General features: G+C 56.2%; 1 protein-coding gene across 2 annotated transcripts; it reads right to left on the reverse strand.

Annotated features, from left to right (window-relative positions):
• Nucleotides 1-3,756: 3,756 nt before the first annotated feature.
• On the reverse strand, nt 3,757-15,108 carry LOC139243237 (cadherin-related family member 5-like). Of its 2 annotated transcripts, XM_070870725.1 has the most exons (7): nt 14,935-15,108; nt 13,901-14,042; nt 13,157-13,242; nt 10,528-10,881; nt 8,312-8,665; nt 6,914-7,144; nt 3,757-4,255 (listed from the first exon to the last, which is right to left on the reverse strand). In XM_070870725.1, the coding sequence occupies exons 1-7, from the start codon at nt 14,978-14,980 to the stop codon at nt 4,194-4,196; spliced, it is 1,275 nt and encodes a 424-aa protein (XP_070726826.1). In that variant the 5' UTR covers nt 14,981-15,108; the 3' UTR covers nt 3,757-4,193. The 2 variants fall into 2 exon arrangements, with proteins under 2 accessions (XP_070726826.1, XP_070726827.1); XM_070870726.1 differs by lacking the exon at nt 13,901-14,042 and having other exon boundaries at nt 14,935-15,021.
• Between the last annotated feature and the right edge of the window lie 9,502 nt (nt 15,109-24,610).

A 24,610-nucleotide genomic window follows, 5' to 3' on the forward strand; every position in this document is an offset into this window, starting at 1 on the left:
CCCCCCCCCCCCCCCCCCCCCCCCCCCCCCCCCCCCCCCCCCCCCCCCCCCCCCCCCCCACCCCCCCCCCCCCCCCCCCCCCCCCCCCCCCCCCCCCCCCCCCCACCCTCCCCCCTCCCCTCTCACTCCCACTCCCACCCTCACTCCCCCCTCCCCTCTCACTCCCACTCCCACCCTCACTCCCCCTCCCCTCTCACTCCCACTCCCACCCTCACTCCCCCTCCCCTCTCACTCCCACTCCCACCCTCACTCCCACTCCCACCCTCACTCCCACTCCCACCCTCACTCCCACTCCCACCCTCACTCCCCCTCCCCTCTCACTCCCACTCCCACCCTCACTCCCCCTCCCCTCTCACTCCCACTCCCACCCTCACTCCCCCTCCCCTCTCACTCCCACTCCCACCCTCACTCCCCCTCCCCTCTCACTCCCACTCTCACTCCCACTCCACTCCCCCTCCCCCTCCCCTCTCACTCCCACTCCCACCCTCACTCCCCCTCCCCTCACTCCCACTCCCACCCTCACTCCCCCTCCCCTCTCACTCCCACCCTCACTCCCCCTCCCCTCTCACTCCCACCCTCCCCTCTCACTCCCACCCTCACTCCCCCTCCCCTCTCACTCCCACCCTCACCCCCCCTCCCTCACTCCCACCCTCACTCCCCCTCCCCTCTCACTCCCACCCTCACCCCTCACTCCCACCCTCACTCCCCCTCCCCTCTCACTCCCACCCTCACTCCTCCACTCCACCCCCTCCCCCTCACTCCCACCCTCACTCCCCCCTCACTCCCCCTCCCCCTTCACTCCCCCTCCCCCCTCACCCTTCACTCCCCTCCCCCCTCACTCCCACCCTCACTCCCCCTCCCCCTCACTCCCCTCCCCCCTCACTCCCCCTCCCCCTCACTCCCCTCACTCCCCCTCCCCCTCACTCCCCCTCCCCCTCACCTCCCCTCCCCCTCACCTCTCACTCCCACCCTCACTCCCCCTCCCCTTCACTCCCCCTCCCCTCTCACTCCCACCCTCACTCCCCCTCCCCTCTCACTCCCACCCTCACTCCCCCTCCCCCAGCCTCACTCTCCCTCCCCTCTCACTCCCAGCCTCACTCCCCCTCCCCCACCCTCACTCCCCCTCCCCCCTCCCCTCTCACTCCCACCCTCACTCCCCCTCCCCTCTCACTCCCACCCTCACTCCCCCTCCCCTCTCACTCCCACCCTCACTCCCCCTCCCCCAGCCTCACTCTCCCTCCCCTCTCACTCCCACCCTCACTCCCCCTCCCCCACCCTCACTCCCCCTCCCCCTCCCCTCTCACTCCCACCCTCACTCCCCCTCCCCTCTCACTCCCACCCTCACTCACTCCCACTCCTCCTCACTCCCACCCCTCCCCTCTCTCTTCTCCCACTCCCTCCCCTCTCCCACCCCCACCCCTCCCACCCCTCTCCTCTCCCACCCCCACCCCTCCCACCCCTCTCCTCTCCCACCCCCACCCCTCCCACCCCTCTCCTCTCCCACTCCCACCCCCACTCCCACTCCTATCCTCTCCTCTCCCACTCCTCTCCTCTCCTCTCCCACCCCTCTCCTCTCCCACTCCCACCCCTCTCCTCTCCCACTCCTCTCCTCTCCTCTCCCACTCCACCCCTCTCCCACTCCCACCCCTCTCCCACTCCCACCCCTCTCCCACTCCCACCCCTCTCCCACTCCCACCCCTCTCCCACTCCCACCCCTCTCCCACTCCCACCCCTCTCCCACTCCCACCCCTCTCCCACTCCCACCCCTCTCCCACTCCCACCCCTCTCCCACTCCCACCCCTCTCCCACTCCCACCCCTCTCCCACTCCCACCCCTCTCCCACTCCCACCCCTCTCCCACTCCCACCCCTCTCCCACTCCCACCCCTCTCCCACTCCCACCCCTCTCCCACTCCCACCCCTCTCCCACTCCCACCCCTCTCCCACTCCCACCCCTCTCCCACTCCCACCCCTCTCCCACTCCCACCCCTCCTCCCACTCCCACCCCTCTCCCACCCCTCTCCCACTCCCACCCCTCTCCCACTCCCACCCCTCTCCCACTCCCACCCCTCTCCCACTCCCACCCCTCTCCCACTCCCACCCCTCTCCCACTCCCACCCCTCTCCCACTCCCACCCCTCTCCCACTCCCACCCCTCTCCCACTCCCACCCCTCTCCCACTCCTCTCCCACTCCCACCCCTCTCCCACTCCCACCCCTCTCCCACTCCCACCCCTCTCCCACTCCCACCCCTCTCCCACTCCCACTCCCACCCCTCTCCCACTCCCACCCCTCACCTCTCCCACCCCTCCCCTCCCCTACCCTTCCCCTCTCCCACTCCCCTCTCTGACACTCTCCCTCTCCCCGCACTCTCGTTAATGTTGGGACCGGTTGAGAAAGGAACATATGTTCAGAGCGGAGGGCGATATAGGTTTGGGCTGTTGAACACACACCTTTATCGCAGGTTTAATATACACACAACGGACGCGTTGAGATAGAATTTTATTTAAATATGATTTTTTAGAAATGCATTAAATAAATTCATAAAAATAAACGTCTTTTTGTTAAATACATAAATACAGTGACCTCGGTAAAGTGACCATTAAGGAAGGAGATATAATTTGGGAGGATGAACCATTGAGAGGGAGGGGCTGATCACAATTATTGGGGTTAATATTGGCCACAAGAGCGCTCCCTCAGTACTGCCCCTCCGACAGTGTAGCACTCCCTCAGTACCGCCCCTCCGATAGTGCGGCACTCCCTCAGTACCGCCCCTCCGACAGTGCGGCACTCCCTCAGTACCGCCCCTCCGACAGTGCGGCGCTCCCTCAGCACTGCCCCTCCGACAGTGCGGCGCTCCCTCAGTACTGCCCCTCCGACAGTGCGGGGCTCTCTCAGTACTGCCCCTCCGACAGTGCGGGGCTCTCTCAGTACTGCCCCTCCGACAGTGCAGGGCTCTCTCAGTACTGCCCCTCCGACAGTGCGGCACTCCATCAGCACTGCACTGGGAGTGACAGCCTGGATTTTTGTGCTGGAGTCTCTGGAGTGGGACTTGAACCCATGACCTTGGGCCTCAGAGGTTACGCACTGAGCCACAGCCGAGACTGAGCAAAGAGGTGCTGAGGGCAGAGAACGTTATCGATGAACGCGCACAGAGTTATTTCCAGCCAGTGAGGAGCAGTCGATCACCGGTCATGTGGCCGGGAGCAGCTGTGTGAATTGTACTCTTCTGAAAAGCACCCGCTATTTGTGGATAGTCCCTAATCAGGTGCCTGCTATGTCCAGTGGCATCACCGTGTCGCGTGATCTGCTCAAGTCTCGAACTCTCAACCTCCTGACTGTGAGACGAGAGAGAGAGAGAGAGAGAGAGAGTGCTGCCCACTGAGACCTGGGGTGTGTCCTGTGCGTACGTATCTGTCGGTGTGCCCACCTCTGTGGGTCTCTGTGTCCAGCTCCGTGTGCACACATGCATGCTCGAGTCCAGCACGTCAGAACCCCCCCCCCTCCACAATACCAAACCTTTTGTTGCACTGCAGCCTCTGGCTCCTCCGTCGCTCTCGAGGGAACTCTTTCCCTCCTGACGGGATCTACCCCCCCCCCCCGCCTCACAACATGGTATTTCCCAGCACGGAGTTTTGTGAATGGCGGTGGTTGAAACCACTGGGTGGGTGGGGAGTGATGGTGGGGAACGGCCCCATTGGCTCAATGGGTCACAAAGGCCACCCCCCCCACTCCCCCACCCCCGCCCGCCCGCCCCGGGTAAAACGAACAAAATTAAGCGGAAAAACACACATCGCAAAAGACGGACAATACGATGCCATCTCGGCCCACAGTCATCCTTCTCGGCCTGTGTCTGACCGATGGGCTTTACCAATCCTTGTCCGGAAGCGGTGCATCTTGGGAAGAGGCCAAGGTGCGAAGAGCTGAAGGCGCGACACATTTGAACGGTCCGAGCTCGGCCCATCGCCTCCAGCTCCGCAAAGCCTTCCCTGGATTACGTTAGCCGAAGATGTCCCGGAATGGCTGGGCCCCTTCGAAAGGCCCCCTGCTCTCCAGGCCCATCGCCAGCTTTGCTCAGCGGGTAACGGTGGAGCACGAGAAGGGATCCGCCGTTCCCCCTCCCCCCTCGCACGTCCAGGCACCACTTCACACAGCTCTGCCGTTCAAACTTCCTGCCGTACATCACCCCAGCTCTGCTCACACTGTGTCAGTGCGAAGGCCGCAAATCCTGCTGTATCGCACACCTCGCACCATAACATCTGTACAAAACACAAAGGGCGGGGGTTAAAAGTCAGCGGTTTAACCCTCAACACTACTGGCAGGCCCTTGAGAAACATCTGGCTGTTTCTGGCTCTCAGGCGGTGACAAACACTAAACACAAAGCAATAAAATCGGTGCTCGTGTCACAAGGTTAACGGTAAATGACTGACTCAAACGTCCGCCAAAAGACAAATTGATATAAAACTGTAAACACTTTAACCCGTGCTTACTCTCTCCGGCTCTTTGTTTTCCCTCCTATTCTTTCTCTGGCTTTCTCGATATTTTTTTAAAACTTTAAATTTAGATCCTGCCTTACCGATTGTTGCCGCCATTTTACCCTCTCTGACCTTTCACCTTCCCAAGCTTGCCTGTCTCTCTGACCCCGGCAGCTATTTTGAAATTGCAAGCGGTTATAAATTGGGGAATAGAGTACAGAACCCAAGGAAGTTCTGGTAAACCTTTATAGAACAAGGTCATCCCTCAGCTGGAGCATTGGGTTCAATTCTAGGCACCGCACTTTAGGAAGGATGTGAAGGCTTGGGGGAGGGGAGAGAGGAGATTGACCAGAATGGTTCTAGGGACGAGGGACTTCCGTTATGTGGAGAGACTGGAGAAGCTGGGGTTGTTCTCCTTGGAGCAGAGAAACATAGAAACATGGAAAATAGGTGCAGGAGTCGGCCATTCGAGCACAGGGGGTGATGGGTGAGCGGGAGTCGGTTCGAGTTAGGACACGGGGCAGTGAGCACAGGGAGTGATGGGTGAGCGGGACTGGGTGCGAGTTAGGACACGGGTCAGCGAGCACAGAGGATGATGGGTGAGCGGGACTGGGTGCGAGTTGGGACACGGGGCAGTGAGCACAGGGGGTGATGGATGAGTGGGACTCGGTGCGAGTTAGGACACGGGTCAGCGAGCACAGGGGGTGATGGGTGAGTGGGACTCGGTGCGAGTTGGGACACGTGCAGTGAGCACAGAGGGTGATGGGTGAGCGGGACTGGGTGCGAGTTAGGACACGGGTCAGCGAGCACAGGGGGTGATGGGTGAGTGGGACTCGGTGCGAGTTAGGACACGGGGCAGCCGAGTTTTGGATCACCTCCAGTACGTCGGGTAGAATGTGGGAGGCCGGCCAGGAGTGTGTTGGAATAGTCAAGCCGAGAGGTAACAGGGGCATGGATGAGGCCTTCAGCAATGGTAGATAAGGCCTCAAATAAACCAAACGTCCTAGAGTCGTTTCCCCTCCCCCGCCCTCAGCCCACAAAATCAGTCAGACTTTCAATACTGCACCAACAACCTACATTTATATAACCACCCTTCACGCAGTAAAAGTCAGCAGAATGCTACCTGGACCCCAAGGGTTAAGTTACGAGAAGAGATTACACAAACTAGGGCTGTATTCCCCAGACTATAGAAGGTTAAGGGGGGCTCTGATCGAAGGTTTCAGGATATTACGGGGAGCAGAGAGGGTGGTTGGGAGACAATTCCCGCTGGTTGGGGAGTCTGGGACTAGGGGCACAGTCTAAAGATTGGAGCCAAACCCTTCAGGAGTGTAATTAGGGAACACTCCGACACACACAGGGTGGGAGAGGTTTGGAACTCTCCTGCAAACGGCAATTGATGCTGGGTCAATTGTTAATTTTAAATCAGAGATCGATATATTTTTGTTAATCAAATTTATTAAGGGATACGGGTCAAAGGTGGGTGTAGTGTACGCCCCGAGAGTATGGTCACAGGCTGGTGGCACTGTTGCATTGGGAGGGGCTTAGCCAGTCACATGATGTTCACAAGACTCAATAAAACCCCAGCCAGTTGGGTTCGGGGGATCCACGATGGGGCAGGTGGTTGTGAGCCTGGTGGATGAACCGTTAATGTGTCGCGTGATTGTTAAACCTTTGCTAATAAACCAACTAGTTCTTAATAGCAATGTGTTGCTGTAGATTCTAAAGCAAAGAACCCACGGAGCAAATACATTACAGCGGGTGGATGGAGTTAGGCCACAGATCAGCCGCGATCTCATTGAGTGGCGGAGCAGGCTCGAGGGGCTGAATGGCCTGCTCCTATGTAACAGGCTCGCGGGGCTGAATGGGCCTCCTCCTGTTCCTGTGTAACAGGCTCGAGGGGCTGAATGGGCCTCCTCCTGTTCCTGTGTACCTAGGTCCTAAGGCACTTCACGGGAGCGTGGTCAGACAAGAACTGGCACCGAGCCACCAGAGGCTTGGTCAGAGAGAGAGGCGGAGAGACTTAGGGAAAGGGTCCCAGAGCTGAGGGCCCTGGTAGCTGAAGACACAGCCGCTGATGGTGGAGCCTGGGGAGCAGGGCAAATGTGCAGGAGGCCAGTCAAGCTGAGCGAGAGCAGGATACAGCACCGAGGGAGGGCAGTGGGCCCAGCATGTCTGTGGACCCCTCGCCCCTCCTGTACTGTGGAGCCAGGTCCACTAGGAGGTGGTTTGTGACAAGCCCAAATCTCAATTCCCAATCGATCGGAGACCACCCCTGCTCCCAAGTCAGCCCTGACCATCCCCAGTGTCCCGGGGTCCGCTGAACGTCGTTAATTCACCCCCCCCTCACTACCAGAAGGTTGGCCTCACCAACTCGTGCACTGCCCTCCATTCACAGCGAGGCGGAGGGCAGGACAGTCTGCCTCCATCTCTCGGTTAGCTCACCTGGCATCTGTTGTGTGCACTTAAACTTGATGCTGGCGAAGAGGATGGCAGCAGTGAGGAGCAGCGCGATGGCAGACGCCAACAGGCCCAGTGCCAACCATTGACCTGCTGTGACCTCACCGGCCGAGTATCTGTGTTGCTCGTCGCAATCCTTGCAATGCAGCAAACCTCCAACCCCAGGCCCGACTCCGTGGCCCATTCTCGCCCCTCCGCGTCCTGACGTTGTGGAGCCTGTAAAAACAGCACTGATTATCGACCCAAGTCAGCAACACGACCGTCAGTCCAAAATCTTCACGTCAACAGCCAGCATCCTGCCGGGAACTTGCTTTGCAAGTGGGATTCTAACACGGTGCTTCACGCATACCATAACGCGATAGAATCGATCGGGAGAGACTGTTCCCGGGGGCAGGAGGGTCGGTAACCAGGGGGACACAGATTGACGATAATCGACGATGGAACCAGAGGGGGAGATGGGGAGAATGTTTTTACGCAGCGAGTTGTTGTGATCGGGAACGCGCTGCCTGAAAGGGCGGTGGGAGCAGATTCAATAGTAACTTTCAAACCGGGAATTGGATCAATACTTGACGGGGAAACATTCACCGGGCTGTGGGGAGAGAGCGGGGGGATGGGACTGATGGGATCGCTCGCTCACAGAGCCGGCACAGGCTCGATGGGCCCAATGGCCTCCTCCTGTACATTTATATAGCACCGTTCACAACCACCGCACATCTCAAAATGCTCCAAAAGTGTAGTCACTGTTGTAATGTGGGAAACGCGGCAGCCAATTTGCGCACAGCAAGCTCCCACACACAGCAATGTGATAATGACCCAGATAATCTGTTTTTGCGATGTTGGTCGAGGGATAAATATTGGCCCCAGGACACCAAGGAGAATTCCCCTGCTCTTCTTTGAAATAGTGGCCCTGGGATCTTTTGTGTCCATCTGAGAGAGCAGACAGGGCCTCTGTTTAATGTTCCAACCGACAGTGCGGCACTCCCTCTGTACTGCACCTCCGACAGTGCAGCGCTCCCTCAGTACTGCCCCTCCGACAGTGCGGCACTCCCTCAGTACTGCCCCCTCCGACAGTGCGGGGCTCCCTCAGTACCGCCCCTCCGACAGTGCGGCACTCCCTCAGTACTGCCCCTCCGACAGTGCGGCACTCCCTCAGTACTGCCCCTCCGACAGTGCGGCACTCCCTCAGTACCGCCCCTCCGACACTCCCTCAGTACCGCCTCTCCGAAAGTGCGGCACTCCCTCAGTACTTCACTGGAGTGTCAGCCACGATCTATGTGCTCGTCCCTGGATTCTATAATGCGTACAATATACTCAGGAGCTGTTATTCCCTATAATAGGGACTTTTATTCTCTATAGTACACACAGGGGAATGATGATGCTTACCGGGACTGTAAGTGCCCTCCATAGTCCTGTCTTCTCCCGCCTCGTGTTTGTTTGGAGGAGATGTCAGTGTCGTGGTGACAATATTACTGGGATGGAGACTTGTCCCGGATGTTTCTCCAGCTGTGTTTCTTGTTGTGACAGCCACACGTTGAAGCCAGTGGGCTCGGGTGGGGGGGTTCGGTGTTGGCTGAAGGGTGAAAGTTCTCTCTTGCCCGTGTAGCCCAGGGACGGCCGTGATGGAGGAGCTGGATATTGGAATGGTTGGACCTGCAGTGGGAGGTGCAGGATGAGGAGTTCCTTCCCCGGTCTCCGTCTGCTCTAGCCCACCAGTTCGGGCGCCCACGTCACCAGGATCTGAGGCAGCAAAACAGGACGTCACAATTTTCACATTGTCTCTTGAGTGAGCATTGACGGACCCAATCGAGTCCTTTCAACCCCGGAGCATACAGTGACTCTACAAACTCAAACACTCCGGTTCCCTTAGTATGTGAAAATCTGTCCCTCTCAGCCTTGAATAGAACTTACATTTATATAGCTCCTTTAGCTGAGTAAAATATCCCAGGGTGCTTCACAGGCGGGTTACAAGACAAATAAAATTAATTTGAGACCGAGCCAGGTAAGAGATTACGGCAGGTGACCAAAAGCTTGGTCAAAGAGGTCAGTTTTTAAAAGGAGCTTCTTAAGGGAGGAACATAAGAATTAGGAGCAGGAGTCGGCCATTCGGCCCCTCGAGCCTGCTCCGCCATTCAATACGATCATGGCTGATCTTCGTCTCAACTCCACTTTCCCCCTCGATCCCCGTAATATCCAAAACTCTATCGATCTCAGCCTTGAATATACTCAACGACTGAGTCTCCACAGCCCTCTGGGGCAGAGAATTCCAAAGATTCACCACCCTCTGAGTGAAGAAATTCCTCCTCATCTCCGTCCTAAATGGACGACCCCTTATCCTGAGACTGTGACCCCCGGTTCTCGACTCCCCAGCCTGCATCTACCCTGTCAATCCCTGTAAGAATTTTCTATGTTTCAATGAGATCACCTCTCATTCTTCTAAACTCTAGAAAATCTGGGCCTTGTCTACTCAATCTCTCCTCACAGGACAATCCCCTTATCCCAGATTAAGATTCCCACAGGCAGCAGAGAGATCCCCTGAGCCTCTCCCTCATAGAATCAGAGAAATTTACAGGACACAAGGAGGCCATTCGGCCCATCGTGTCCGGGCCAGCCGACCAAGGGCTACCCAGCCTAATCCCATTTTCCAGCTCTGGGTCCGTAGCCCTGTGGGTTACGGCACTTCAAGTGCACATCCAAGTACTTTTTAAATGTGGTGAGGGTTTCTGCCTCTACCACCCTTTCAGGCCGTGAGTTCCAGACCCCCACCACCCTCTGGGTGAAGAAATTTTCCCTCAAATTTCCACTAAACCTCCCCCTAATTACTTTAAATTTATGCCCCCTGGTTGTTGACCCCTCTGCTGAGGGAAATAGGTCATAAGAACATAACCAATAGGAACAGGAGTAGGCCATACGGTCCCTCGAGCCTGCTCCGCCATTTATCACGATCATGGCTGATCCGATCATGGACTCAGCTCCCCTCAGTACTGCCCCTCCGACAGTGCGGGGCTCTCTCAGTCCTGCCCCTCCGACAGTGCGGGGCTCCCTCAGTCCTGCTCCTTCGACAGTGCGGCACTCCCTCAGTACTGCCCCTCCAAAAGTGCGGCGCTCCCTCAGTACTGCCCCTCCGACAGTGCGGGGCTCCCTCAGTCCTGCCCCTTCGACAGTGCAGCACTACCTCAGTACTGCCCCTCCGACAGTGCGGCGCTCCCCCAGTACTGCCCCTCCGACAGTGCGGCACTCCCTCAGTACTGCCCCTCCAAAAGTGCGGCGCTCCCTCAGTACCGCCCCTCTCCCTCAGTACTGCCCCTCCGACAGTGCGGCGCTCCCCCAGTACCGCCCCTCCGACAGTGCGGCACTCCCTCAGTACCGCCCCTCCGACAGTGCGGCACTCCCTCAGTACTGCCCCTCCGACAGTGCGGCACTCCCTCAGTACCGCCCCTCCGACAGTGCGGCACTCCCTCAGTACTTCACTGGAGAGTCAGCCACGATCTATGTGCTCGTCCCTGGATTCTATAATGCGTACAATATACACAGGGGCTGTTATTCCCTATAATAGGGACTTTTATTCTCTATAGTACACACAGGGGAATGATGATGCTTACCGGGACTGTAAGTGCCCTCCATAGTCCTGTCTTCTCCCGCCTCGTGTTTGTTTGGAGGAGATGTCAGTGTCGTGGTGACAATATTCCTGGGATGGAGACTTGTCCCGGATGTTTCTCCAGCTGTGTTTCTTGTTGTGACAGCCACATGTTGAAGCCAGTGGGCTCGGGTGGGGGGGTTCGGTGTTGGCTGAAGGGTAAAGGTTCTCTCTTGCCCGTGTAGCCCAGGGACGGCCGTGATGGAGGAGCTGGATATTGGAATGGTTGGACCTGCAGTGGGAGGTGCAGGATGAGGAGTTCCTTCCCCGGTCTCCGTCTGCTCTAGCCCACCAGTTCGGGCGCCCACGTCACCAGGATCTGAGGCAGCAAAACAGGACGTCACAATTTTCACATTGTCTCTTGAGTGAGCATTGACGGACCCAATCGAGTCCTTTCAACCCCGGAGCATACAGTGACTCTACAAACTCAAACACTCCGGTTCCCTTAGTATGTGAAAATCTGTCCCGCTCAGCCTTGAATAGAACAACTTACATTTATATAGAGCCTTTAGCTTAGTAAAATGTCCCAGGGTGCTTTACAGGCGGGTTATAAGACAAATAAAATGAATTTGAGACTGAGCCAGGTAACAAATAGACAGCACGGTTCTGGTGTTTGTAATTGTTAGTAACGTAAGTTTTTAGAATTGAACTCTGATGAAATCTCCCGTTTTACTGGCAAAGTGGCTTTTCCACAACGGCACACAAGCCTGTTAAATACTTGTGGTTATGTGCTGAACCTTTCAATGGGACACACATGTTTGAAAAAAAAACTGTTCCAAATGCAACCCTGCAGTCACAATATCAACCATTATTTCGTTAGATACTGTGTTAAAAACCGTTTGGATTCAGATACAGTCGACGGCTTGTATTCTGCAGCAACAGAAGGAAACTGCTCATTGCATTCACAAATTGGTTAATAAATGAATTCCAATACTTATACAATTCTGAAATGTGGGATTACAGCCAAATTACTCTGCGTTTGTCGAGTGGTTTATATAAAAAGTGTTCTCCGCAAAAAAACAAAGAGATTACGGCAGGTGACCAAAAGCTTGGTCAAAGAGTGTAGTTTTTAAAGGAGCTTCTTAAGGGAAGAACATAAGAATTAGGAGCAGGAGTCGGCCATTCAGCCCCTCGAGCCTGCTCCGCCATTTAATAAGATCATGGCTGATTCGATCATGGACTCAGCTCCACTTCCCCGCCCCCTCCCCATAACCCCTTATCCCCTTATCGGTTAAGAAACTGTCTATCTCTGTCTTAAATTTATTCAATGTCCCAGCTTCCACAGCTCTCTGAGGCAGCGAATTCCACAGATTTACAACCCTCAGAGAAGAAATTCCTCCTCATCTGTTTTAAATGGGCGGCCCCTTATTCTAAGACCATGCCCTCCAGTTCTAGTCTCCCACATCAGTGGAAACATCCTCTCTGCATCCACCTTGTGGAGCCCCCTCATAATCTTACACGTTTTGATAAGATCACCTCTCATTCTTCTGAATTCCAATGAGTAGAGGCCCAACCTGCTCAACCTTTCCTCATAAGTCAACCCCCTCTATCCAATCTATCCACGCCCCTCATAATTTTATACACCTCAATCAGGAGTCCCCTCAGCCCCCTCTGTGCCAAGGAAAACAAACCCAGCCTATACAATCTGTCCTCATAGCTTAGATTTTACAGTCCCAGCAACATCCTGGTAAACCTCTTCTGCACCCTCTCAGTGCAATCACACCCTTCCTGTAATGTGGTGACCAGAACTGCATGCAGTACTCCAGCTGTGGCCTAACCAGTGTTTTATACAGTTCAAGCATAACCTCCCTGCTCTTGTATTCTATGCCTCGGCCAATAAAGGTAACTATCTCGTGTGTCTTCTTAACCACCTGGTCTGCTACCTTCAGGGATCTGTGGACCTGCACTCCAAGGTCCCTTTGTTCCTCTACACTTCTCAGTGTCCTACCATTTAATGTGTATTCCCTCGTCTTGTTAGCCCTCCCCAAATGCATTACCTCACACTTCTCCAGATTGAATTCCTGTGGCCAATGTTCTGCCCACCTGACCAGTTGATTGACATCTTCCTGCAGTCCCAGTGACCACCGTTGCCCTATACAGCGAGTGATAGCCGGCCCTCGAACGTGCACCTCCAGCCCCAGCCCTCCCCTCCCCTCCCTCCGGCCCCCGAGGCCAATGGCAGAATCCCTGCCTCTGAGGCCTATCCCAGGTCACGCAGCCTGGCACTTTCCTGTTCACGCATGGCCGCACGTTCGAGGCCGACTTGCAGAGAGTGGGTGTCTGGGGGGAACCGCCAATTCTGGTCGGACCGTATTCCAGGACCACTCGCCCCTCCCGCCCTCCATTGGTCGTCCAACATGTCAATCATCACGGTGCACCCACCCCAACTTTCCCACGGCCAATTGGAAAGCGATTGGACTCTTGTCCGTCAATCACACAGATTGGTTTTCCCATCCCCGATATTTCAAAAAAGTGATTAAGAAAAAAACATTTGGTTGTTTTTTTAATTCTCCCACGGCGTGATTTGTGGAATACTTTGTGACCCAGGCTCCAAATCAGATGGAACCTGGCACTGGGACCAATGCCATTCTTACCTGTGGATCTCGCATCAACAAACTCTTTCATGGCTTGTGCCTTTCCCGATAATATACAGAATCTCTGATTCGCGTTTGTGGTAAATCTGTGACAGTAAATCAGAAATAAATACGTCAAGCTCAATTCTGAAAGGGCACTCGTCAATAAACTTGGCTTGTATTGAAGGGGTGATCTGATTGAGGTATTGAATACCTCACTACTGCCCCTCCGACAGTGCAGCGCTCCCTCAGTACTGCCCCTCCGACATGCAATACTCCTTCAGTACTGCCCCTCCGACAGTGCAGCACTCCCTCAGTATTGCCCCTCCGACAGTGCGGCGCTCCCTCAGCACTGCCCCTCCGACAGTGCGGCGCTCCCTCAGCACTGCCCCTCCGACAGTGCGGCGCTCCCTCAGCACTGCCCCTCCGACAGTGCGGCGCTCCCTCAGCACTGCCCCTCCGACAGTGCGGCGCTCCCTCAGCACTGCCCCTCCGACAGTGCGGCACTCCCTCAGTACCGCCCCTCCGACAGTGCAGCGCTCTCTCAGTACTGCCCCTCCAACAGTGCGGGGCTCCCTCAGTACTGCCCCTCCGACAGTGCGGCACTCCCTCAGCACTGCACTGGGGTGTCAGCCTGGATTTTTGTGCTGAAATCTGCGGCGTGGGACTTGAACCTCCAACCGCCCGACTCCCCACTGAACCAGGGCTGAAGTACCTGTACTTTACTGTGATGAGCGTTATTTAGGTACAAAGCCCAATACTTACACTAGATACTCGGGACATCTTCCCTGACCGGATAAGGTCACATAATTCTGCAGCTTGTTGAATTCTGATATATTTAATGGTTGCGTTAACTTGGGTTCACAGCATGACCGGCCAGCACTGTCCGAGAGCCTCCCACTGCACACTGTGGATAAAACACAGAGACATGTGTCAGTCTGGCTTCGATCTGTGTGCCCTGCGGTGCAAGGAAAAGCACTTTCCAAGCAGCAGCTGATCCTGGGATAGTTTACTGATTCGCTCAGCTTTTGAGATTTGCAAAACCTCGGCCGACAACCCAAAGCTTTCTTTCCTGTTAACGCCGAAGTAATGGAACGAGCAAATCGTGTGTGGAGTCAAGCAACTTCACATTCGGAACAATCACTGAAAGGTGGCAGTGTCTTCAAGGTACCCCACCCCCCCATGTCCCCTGTCAACAAGGAAGGATATGCCCAGCTTCCCTCCTCTCCCCAGTCCAAGGAGCTGGCGCTGTACCCGGGGAGAGCTGCTCTGGAGCCATGCAGCCCCGTCAAGTGACTGGGCGGGCAATTGGACTGCGGCAGGCATCACACCCCAAACCCAAGCCTTGTGCCGCCCGGCTTGGGTTGGGGGTGTGATGCCGGCCGCAGTCGAATTGCCAGGGGGCACACTCCTGGCCGGTATGAGACTATGCTTCGGAGCACCTTCAATCTTGGTGAATTTTGTATAAAACTCTTAACTTTCCTGAACTCAACGTTAATTTGTGTCGCGGGGCGTTGTTTTGCGGGCTGTGCAGGGGAGTGCGGGGGGCGGGGGTCTTGCCCAGGAACCTTGGCCCCTCTCAGACCCCGACTGTCCCACCCTTTTACTGCGCTCTGTCTCTCCTCCCCCCCGCCGCCGCCTCGCTGTCCTCCCTGGTCGCCGGTCACATCTCCAGGGGTCTGCATGGACCCCCCGCAAAGCCTCATCCCCTCGCCCCCCTGGGGTGCATCCTCTCCCCACCCCACCCCACCCACCCATCTCCCCGGAAGCTGCGTGAACCGGAGATTTTACAAACTCACCCGCTCCCGAGCAGACGAGGAAGAGGCACAGAATCAGGGTCTCCATAGCCGACAGGATAAAAGACAAGTCAACGACTGCAGCACAGCCCGGCGCCGAGAGAGTGCAGACACAGTGAGGCAGATCCGTTCCTTTGTACCGGGGGGGCAGGCACTAGCAGTTTCCATTCACTTGCATCAGACTTGTGCATTGAGCCAATGGCCAGCCGCTACACAGGGGATTACCAGTGTACACCTCACATTCGATTTCCAAACTCCACCCTTCCTGACTCAGCCCTGTGCACTGCAAATCTCCCCTGGAAGTTCTGCGGATTAAAGGTGAATCACCCCCCCAGGCTGCGAGAAACCCTGGGGAGAGGGGAGGGGGGGAATGTCACAGCCAACCTGATCAAAACACATCACTTACTTTCACTTGCAAAACCTTTTGAGAGTCGAGGCATTTTCAGTATCTCGCAGTTGCACACTTTCACAAAAGGCACAGGAAGAGGCCACGAACGAAACATGGTTTAAAACTAGCTTTTGGGACTGACTGGACAGGGGAGGAGGAAAAGGCACCGATTAAAAACAATCTCTGCGACCAAGAGCCAAATCTGTTTATGCCTCAAAAGAAAGGCATTGATGTAATCTAAACCAGGAGCCCGTGGATTGATTGGCCGGAGGGGAAACGGTTCCCTCTGAGAACCACAAGTGTTTTGTATTTAACCCCTTGTAACCTGCATCACACCTGGCCACCAGAGGGCCCACCTGTTGGAGTCCCAAGGGATCCCAGCATCCCTCGGGAGCACAGTATATAAGCAGGTCACCCACAAGGTACCTGCTCTCTGGAACTACAATAAAGGAGCTAAGCTCACATTCGCTCATTACACACAGTACTCAGTCTCACCATTTATTATGAGCGTAACAACAAGTCTGCAAGAAACCAGGACAACAAAGGACCCCATAAGGCGTGCATTTTTGGAGAACAGGGCACTTAAGATAAGGTGTCATCTTTTGCCCTGTCGACTCTGTGTGCAAATTGTGGATATCCAGACACATCATCGCAGCCAGTTAAACAGATCCCCACAAACAATGAAACCGATCCAGACATATTAATGGGAACCTCAGCCCAGCAGGATATTTATTCATCAAATGGATATATAGTATTATAGTATTAGTATAGTATTTGGCGGTCCCTCGAAGCGAGGGTGACTTGCTTCCACGCCAAAAAGTGACGAGTTCACAGATGTTTCAGTGAAGGACCTAATATTCCAGATCCCGAACGACATCCTGAAGGGTGGAAGATGCCTGTGCGTGGATTTTTTTAACGTGGGGTGACCGTTGCACACCAGCCACCACACGGGGCTTGACAGAGCGAGGTCTTGGTCGAGTGGCAAGGGTTAACCAGGACGACTGGAGACCTGCTGTGCTGCACGGACCTAGTGCGCTCACATATCGCAGTGTGGGCTGGGCCCGTGCTGCCCCTGGGCCCCGAACTCTCGCCGCTCCTCCGCCCCGATCAAAAATGGAGCAGTCAGAAACAGGACATCAATTCGTCTCCTCTTATCTTACAGACATCAAATATCGACACTGCTACTTGAAATATCAAAATAGTAAACTCCTGCCTAGTTGCAGGGTTATTAACATCAGCAGAAACAAAGGGAAACTAACAGAATGAACACGATTCAGTTGGGATGTGATTAACAGCAGCATCTAAACAATGGATATATATACACGAGCTGGAAGTGGCTCAAGGGGTGATTTATTGATAAAATGGATATATATATACACGAGCTGGGAGCAGCTTGGGGCGAACGAATGGAGACGGACAAACTCAGAACGGAAAAGAAGAGAACACCAGAAGAGGGAACATCAAAGAGGAATAACCAGTCATGGAACCAACGACCATGAACCTACAATCTGCGGTTACAGCAACTAACTGGATGGGTGATTGTATGTCTTCGGTCAATTCTCTCAGAAGTCTTGTTCTGTAATTTTTAGCTGTTTTTTGCGTAATAAAACTGACAGTTGGGTTAAACTTAAACTTTGTGTCTTGCGTGGTCCTTTCCTGTAATTCCCGAGGTCTACGAACCAAGGTAGAATGTAAAACGAACACCCTACATAGTTTAGAAGAACAATTAGGCCTTCACCATTCAAGTTGTGCTCACCAGCAAGGCAGAACACGGCACAGCAAAGGTCTGACCAAGATCAAAAATGTCAAAATCATTATCCACTCACATAGAGCAGCTGATTCTCGTGTTCCATTTACAATCAGTTTCTAAATGCACTTTCTTCTGATGACCATGGACAAACTAGGAAGATTAGTTGGCCGAAACATGGGTCAAGATTTCTACGACCCAATTGCAAATATGGAATAATCTGTTTCACGGCCTTTTATATCTTTCAACTCAGCTTTTGGGCTGTGTATATGCAAATAAAATATAAACTAGTCCTGAAGAGTACATGTGATTTATCCAGGTCAGGTTCCTTACTCTTTCTTGTCCAATCCTTCTCCATCATAGGCGGTCCCTCGAAGCGAGGATGACTTGCTTCAAGCCAAAAAAAGGATGAGTTCACAGGTGTTTCAATGAAGGACCTAATATTCCGGATCCTGAACTATATCACGAAGGGTGGAAGATGCCTGTGCGTGGATTGTTTTAACGTGGGGTGACCGTTGTACACCAGCCACCACACGGGCTTGACAGAGCGAGGTCTTGGTCCAGGGGCAAGGGTTAACCAGGACGACTGGAGACCAGCTCTGCTCCACAGACCCAGTGCACCCACATATCGCAGTGTGGGCTGGGCCCTTGCTGCCCCTGGGCCCCTGGCCCCGAACTCACACCTCCGCTGGGCCCCGATCACATTCCCCCCACGGTCTCTCGCCGCTCCTTCACCTGACTACGCTCCAATCCCTGCAGTACCTACCCTTCTGTAAGGTGATCACCGCCCCAGCCAGAAACAGGTCCAGCTCTTGCTGAAGGGATCAGTATCCACGGCACGAGACGCAGACTGTTCCACAAGGCCACTATTCTCTGGGAAAAGTACCACCTCCTGCTATCTAACCCAGATCTTGTGACCCTGGGCCTCCCGAACCTAATTAATTGGAACATACTGTCAACAGGAACACAATCTCGTCCTTTCATTATCTTCTAAACCTCAATCAGATCAGCCCTTAAATCTACGCTTCTCTAAATGGTAGAGTCACAACACTTTTAGCCTATCTTGCAGGCGATTATCTTGCCTGGATAAACCTGGCGGAAATCAGAACATATCACAGCAATGTGATAATGACCAGATCATCTGTTTTTTTTGTGATGTTGATTGAGGGATAAATATTTTCCAGGACACCGGGAAGAACTCCCCTGCTCTTCTTCGAAATAGGATCTTTTATGTCCACTTGAGAGAGCAGATAGGGCCTAGGTTTAACGTTTCATCCAAAAGATGGCACCTCCGACAGTGCGGCACTCCCTCAGTACTGCCCCTCCGACAGTGCGGGGCTCCCTCAGTACTGCCCCTCCGACAGTGCAGCGCTCTCTCAGTACTGCCCCTCCGACAGTGCGGGGCTCCCTCAGTACTGCCCCTTCGACAGTGCGGCGCTCCCTCAGTACTGCCCCTCCGACAGCGCTCCCCCAGTACTGCCCCTCCGACAGTGCGGCACTCCCTCAGTACTGCCCCTCCAACAGTGCGGCACTCCCCCAGTACTGCCCCTCCGACAGCGCTCCCCCAGTACTGCCCCTCCGACAGTGCGGCACTCCCTCAGCGCAGTGTGCACAGCAAGCTCCCACAAACAGCAGTAACCAGATCATTTGTTTTGGTGATTTTGAGTGTGGGATACATTTTGACTTGGGTCACTGGGGAGATGTCCCCTGCTCTTTTTCGGAATAGTGTCCGTGGGACCTTTTATGTCCGGCTGAGAGAGCGGACAAGCCAGCATGGACCAGTTGAGCCGAATGGTCTCAATTCTTGAGGCTGTACTGACATTGTTCCTGCTACGTAGAACAGGTATGTTGGAAGCTGGCCTGCTGTCTCCGAAGGTAAGGATTTGTGGCCTATTGCGAGGCTTTGCACGCAGAGCGTAGCAGCCAAACTGACCGAACCGCCACGTGTGACATTCTGCTTTCAGGTTGCGAGCGGCGTAACTGGGAGAAGCGGATGACAGAGGACGGACTGAGACACAACGCGGTGAAGCGGCTATACTGAGCGGTGAGACCGGCCGAGGACCGCCCTGCCCAGTGCCAGCGTCCGCCAGACACACGTGGGCAGGCCCGATGGTCGGGCACTCTTACAGACACGGGAGTTGCTGGGGCACTGGGCGGGTGGTCCCAGGGTCCCTCCTCACCGAGGTACACCCCAAACACTTTCATCTCAGGACACGCTTGAGTGCGTGCTCGCTCGGCGCGCCCCTTTAGCTGCAGGCCACGCTCCGGCAACTGTAAAAATATTGTTGTAATACAGAATAAAGCCAGACCAACTCACGTAAGCTGGATTGCTTCTAATTGTAGCCGTGCTGATCTCATCTTTCGATTGCAAAGACGTGAGGTATTTTGGAGGAGGATGAACCTCTGGACAATGGAACAGGAGTGGGACTGGCTGAGGGGCTCTTGCAGAGAGCCGGCACGGGCTCGAGGGGCCCAGTGGCCTCCTTCTGTGCTGTGACCATTCTCTGATTCTCGGCTGTGTTTGTTCAGCAATGGGCAGAAGGCCATAAAATGCCCAACAAAGTCAGAACATGCATTTCTATAGCACCTTTCACGACCTCATCACATCCCAAAAGCGCTGCCCAGCCGATGAACAGTTTTTGGAGTGTAGCCACTGCTGTAATGTGGGGAAGGCGGCAGCCCAGTGTGCGCACAGCAAGATCCCACAAACAGCGATGCGATAATGACCCAGATCATCTATATTTAGGGGTTGTGTGTGAAGGATCAATCTTGGCCCAGGACACCGGGGAGAACTCCCCCTGCTCGGCAAGAATTAGACAATGTTTGGTTGTTTTTTGCAATAACGGGTATGAATGAGAATGACGCAGCAAAGCTCAGTTCGGAGCTTTAGCTACTTCCAGGGGAGGTGTGGGAGGCCTGGGTTGTCCTCGCTCACTATCCCCGGGGAGCTCTCCACGCCTGAGTCTCCACACTAGGGCTGTGTGCACTGCTCTCTGTGTAGTCTCAGTGGTTTCAAATGGTAATAAATGTAGTTGATGCTCAGTCATATTACTGTCTCGCTGTTTCTCATCCTGTCTGTCTCTCTGTCTCGCGATCTCTCTCTCTCTGTCCCTTTATGTCTCTTTCCCTCTCTCTTTCCCTCTCACTCCTAGTGTTTCTCTGTCTCGCTCACTCTGTCTGTCTATGTCTCTCTGTCTCTCCTTTTTTCTCTCTCTCTCTCTGTCTCTCTCTTTCAGTTTCTCTCTCTCTGTTTCAGTTTCTCTCTCTCTCCCTCTGTTTCTCTCTCTCTCTGATTCTGTTTCTCTCTCTCTCTCTCTGTTTCTGTTTCTCTCTCTCTGATTCTGTTTCTCTCTCTCTCTGTCTCTCTCTCTCTCTGATTCTGTTTTTCTTTCTCTCCCTCTGTTTCTCTCTCTCTGTTTCTCTCTCTTCGGAGGGGCAGTACTGAGGGAGCGCCGCACTGTCGGAGGGCAGTACTGAGGGAGCCCCGCACTGTCGGAGGGGCAGTACTGAGGGAGTGCCGCACTGTCGGAGCGGCAGTACTGAGGGAGTGCCGCACTGTCGGAGGGGCAGTACTGAGGGAGCGCCGTACTGTCGGAGGGGCAGTACTGAGGGAGCGTCTTATTGTCAGAGGGGCAGTACTGAGGGAGAGCCGCACTGTCGGAGGGGCAGTACTGAGGGAGCGCCGCACTGTCGGAGGGGCAGTACTGAGGGAGCGCCGTACTGTCGGAGGGGCAGTACTGAGGGAGCGCCTTACTGTCGGAGGGGCAGTACTGAGGGAGCGCCGTACTGTCGGAGGGGCAGTACTGAGGGAGCGCCTGACTGTCAGAGGGGCAGTACTGAGGGAGAGCCGCACTGTCGGAGGGGCAGTACTGAGGGAGCGCCGCACTGTCGGAGGGGCAGTACTGAGGAAGCCCCGCACTGTCGGAGGGGCAGTACTGAGGGAGAGCCGCACTGTCGGAGGGGCAGTACTGAGGGAGCGCCGCACTGTCGGAGGGGCAGTACTGAGGGAGAGCCGCACTGTCGGATGGGCAGTACTGAGGGAGCGCCGTACTGTCGGAGGGGCAGTACTGAGGGAGAGCCGCACTGTCGGAGGGGCAGTACTGAGGGAGCACCGCACTGTCGGAGGGGCAGTACTGAGGGAGCGCCGTACTGTCGGAGGGGCAGTACTGAGGGAGAGCCGCACTGTCGGAGGGGCAGTACTGAGGGAGCGCCGCAATGTCGGAGGGGCAGTACTGAGGGAGCGCCGCACTGTCGGAGGGGCAGTACTGAGGGAGAGCCGCACTGTCGGAGGGGCAGTACTGAGGGAGCACCGCACTGTCGGAGGGGCAGTACTGAGGGAGCTCCGCACTGTCGGAGGGGCAGTACTGAGGGAGCACCGCACTGTCGGAGGGGCAGTACTGAGGGAGCGCCGCACTGTCGGAGGGGCAGTACTGAGGGAGCGCCGTACTGTCGGAGGGGCAGTACTGAGGGAGCGCCGCACTGTCGATGATCTGGGTCATTATCACATTGCTGTGTGTGGGAGCTTGCTGTGTGCAGATTGCCTGCCGCGTTTCCCACATTACAACAGTGACTACACTCCAAAAGTACTTCATTGGCTGTAAAGCGCTTTGGGACATCCTGAGGTCGTGAAAGGCGCTATATAAATGCAAGCCTGTCTCTCTTTAAAGCGTTAAATGATAAGGACAGGTTGCATAAACTTAGCTTATATTTGTTTGAGTTTGGAAGGTTGAAGCAGGGATCTGATCGAGGGGGATTAAAGGCTTTGACAGGATCGATCGCGAGAAACTGTGTCTTCTGGTGGGGTCGGGCGTCGGGGGGTCGCGGGGGGTGACTCGAGTCTGGATCAAGGGTCAGAGGCTTAAAATTAGAGCCAGGTTGTTCGGGGGGGTGACGTCAGGAAGCACGTGACACACACAGGGCCGCGGGAATCTGGAACTCGATCACTCCCAAAGAGCTGTGGGTGCAGGGGATCGATGTATTTTGTTGGCCGAGGGTAACACGGATACGGATCAAAGACGGACAGAATTGAGGTAATCAGCCACAATCTAACTGCCCGGCGGGGCAGGGTCCTGAGGCTCAATGGACTCCTCCTGTGCCTAATGTTTCTAAGTCCACACGTGCTGACAGTCCTCCGGCACCCCAGCCAAGAGTGCAGGCCTCCCATGTGAGGTGAGAGCGTCGAGAGCTGGTGGGTTATTCGACTGCAGTGGGCTTCGTGTCCAAGGTTGGTCTTGTTGTTATTCACTGCCCTCCCCAGCCCCAGGATCACAGAGGGGGCAGTCCTCGGGGAATCAAGCTGTCTGATTGAATGTTAATGATTGGCTCCGCCTCCTCTCCCTCCCAAACATTCCGGAGGGAAAGCTCCACCCCCAGCCCCGCCCAGCCCGGGAGCCCAAGGAACACGGACTGCATCGCTCCGCTCATTCCCATCTCCATACCAAAGCTTACATTCCAAACTCATACATTGCAGCTTCAATAAAGGACGTGTTTAATGTGGTGTTGTGTTTGATTGGAGGGGAGTTCTGTGCAGGACTGATGTACCCAGTCTTGGCCGTTCTTGTCTCCCTCCTGCAATGGGCCACAAGGATTGGAGCGAGGGCCTTGTCCACCATTCAATAAGATCATGGCCCTCCCCCTCTCCCCTCCCCTCCCCCACTCCCTCCTACCTCCCCCCCTCCCCTCTCCCTCTCCTACTCCCTTTTCCCCCCCCTCTCGCCCTCTCCCCTACTCCCTTCTTCACCCCCCTCTCCCCTACTCCCTTCTTCCCCCCCCTCTCCCCTACTCCCTTCTTCCCCCCCTCTCCCCTACTCCCTTCTTCCCCCCCTCTCCCCTACTCCCTTCTTCCCCCCTCTCCCCGATTCCCTTCTTCCCCCCCCCTCTCCCCTACTCCCTTCTTCCCCCCCCTCCCCTACTCCCTTCTTCCCCCCCCCTCTCCCCTACTCCCTTCTTCCCCCCCCCTCCCCTACTCCCTTCTTCCCCCCCCCCTCTCCCCTACTCCCTTCTTCCCCCCCTCTCCCCTACTCCCTTCTTCCCCTACTCCCTTCTTCCCCCCCCCCTCTCCCCTACTCCCTTCCACCTCTCCCCTCTCCCCTACTCCCTTCTTCCCCCCCCCCTCTCCCCTACTCCCTTCTTCCCCCCCTCTCCCCTACTCCCTTCTTCCCCCCCTCTCCCCTACTCCCTTCTTCCCCCCACCTCTCTCGCCTCTCCCCTACTCTTCCACCCCCCCCTCTCGCCCTCTCCCCTACTCCCTTCTTTCCCCCCCCTTCGCCCTCTCCGCCCCCCCTCGCCCTCTCCCCTACTCCCTTCTTCCCCCCCCCTCGCCCTCTCCCCTCCCCTACTCCCTTCTTCCCCCCCCCCTCTCTCGCCCTCTCCCCTACTCCCTTCTTCCCCCCCTATCTCGCCATCTCCCCTACTCCCTTCTTCCCCCCCTCTCTCTCGCCCTCTCCCCTACTCCCTTCTTCCCCTCCTACTCCCTTCTTCCCCCCTACTCCCTTCTCTCCGCCCCCCTCTCTCCCCTACTCCCCCTCCCCTCTCACTCCCACCCTCCCTCACTCCCCCTCCCCTCTCACTCCCTCACTCCCCCTCCCCTCTCACTCCCACACTCCCTCACTCCCCCTCCCCTCTCACTCCCACCCTCCCTCACTCCCCCTCCCCTCTCTCTCACTCCCACCCTCACCTCCCCTCCCCTCTCTCTCACTCCCACCCTCACTCCCCCTCCCCCCTCACTCCCCCTCCCTCTCACTCCCACCCTCACTCCCCCTCCCCTCTCACTCCCACCCTCACTCCCCCTCCCCTCTCACTCCCACCCTCACTCCCCCTCCCCTCTCACTCCCACCCTCACTCCCCCTCCCCTCTCACTCCCACCCTCACTCCCCCTCCCTCTCACTCCCACCCTCACTCCCCCTCCCCTCTCACTCCCCACCCTCACTCCCCCTCCCCTCTCACTCCCACCCTCACTCCCCCTCCCCTCTCACTCCCACCCTCACTCCCCCTCCCCTCTCACTCCCACCCTCACTCCCCCTCCCCTCTCACTCCCACCCTCACTCCCCTCCCCTCTCACTCCCACCCTCACTCCCCCTCCCCTCTCACTCCCACCCTCACTCCCCCTCCCCTCTCACTCCCACCCTCACTCCCCCCCCCTCACTCCCCCTCCCTCTCACTCCCACCCTCACTCCCCCTCCCCTCTCACTGCCACCCTCACTCCCCCTCCCCTCTCACTGCCACCCTCACTCCCCCTCCCCTCTCACTGCCACCCTCACTCCCCCTCCCCTCTCACTCCCACCCTCACTCCCCCTCCCCTCTCACTTCCACCCTCACTCCCCCTCCCCTCTCACTCCCACCCTCACTCCCCCTCCCCTCATCCCACCCTCACTCCCCCTCCCCTCTCACTCCCACCCTCACTCCCCCTCCCCTCTCACTCCCACCCTCACTCCCCCTCCCCCCCCCCTCACTCCCACCCCCCTCTCACTCCCACCCTCACTCCCCCTCCCCTCCCCCTCACTCCCACCCTCACTCCCCCTCCCCTCTCACTCCCACCCCTCACT

This window comes from Pristiophorus japonicus, unplaced genomic scaffold (genome assembly GCF_044704955.1).
Source record: "Pristiophorus japonicus isolate sPriJap1 unplaced genomic scaffold, sPriJap1.hap1 HAP1_SCAFFOLD_1636, whole genome shotgun sequence".
NCBI lineage: Eukaryota > Metazoa > Chordata > Chondrichthyes > Pristiophoridae > Pristiophorus > Pristiophorus japonicus.

Coding starts and splice junctions, on each gene's coding strand:
- LOC139243237 (XM_070870725.1), bottom strand. CDS start 14,980: ATGGAGACCCTGATTCTGTGCCTCTTCCTCGTCTGCTCGGGAGCGG. Junction 13,243..13,900: donor AGATGTCCCGAGTATCTAGT/GTAAGTATTGGG, acceptor TTACTGTCACAG/ATTTACCACAAACGCGAATC. Junction 7,145..8,311: donor GGAGGGCACTTACAGTCCCG/GTAAGCATCATC, acceptor CTGTTTTTACAG/GCTCCACAACGTCAGGACGC.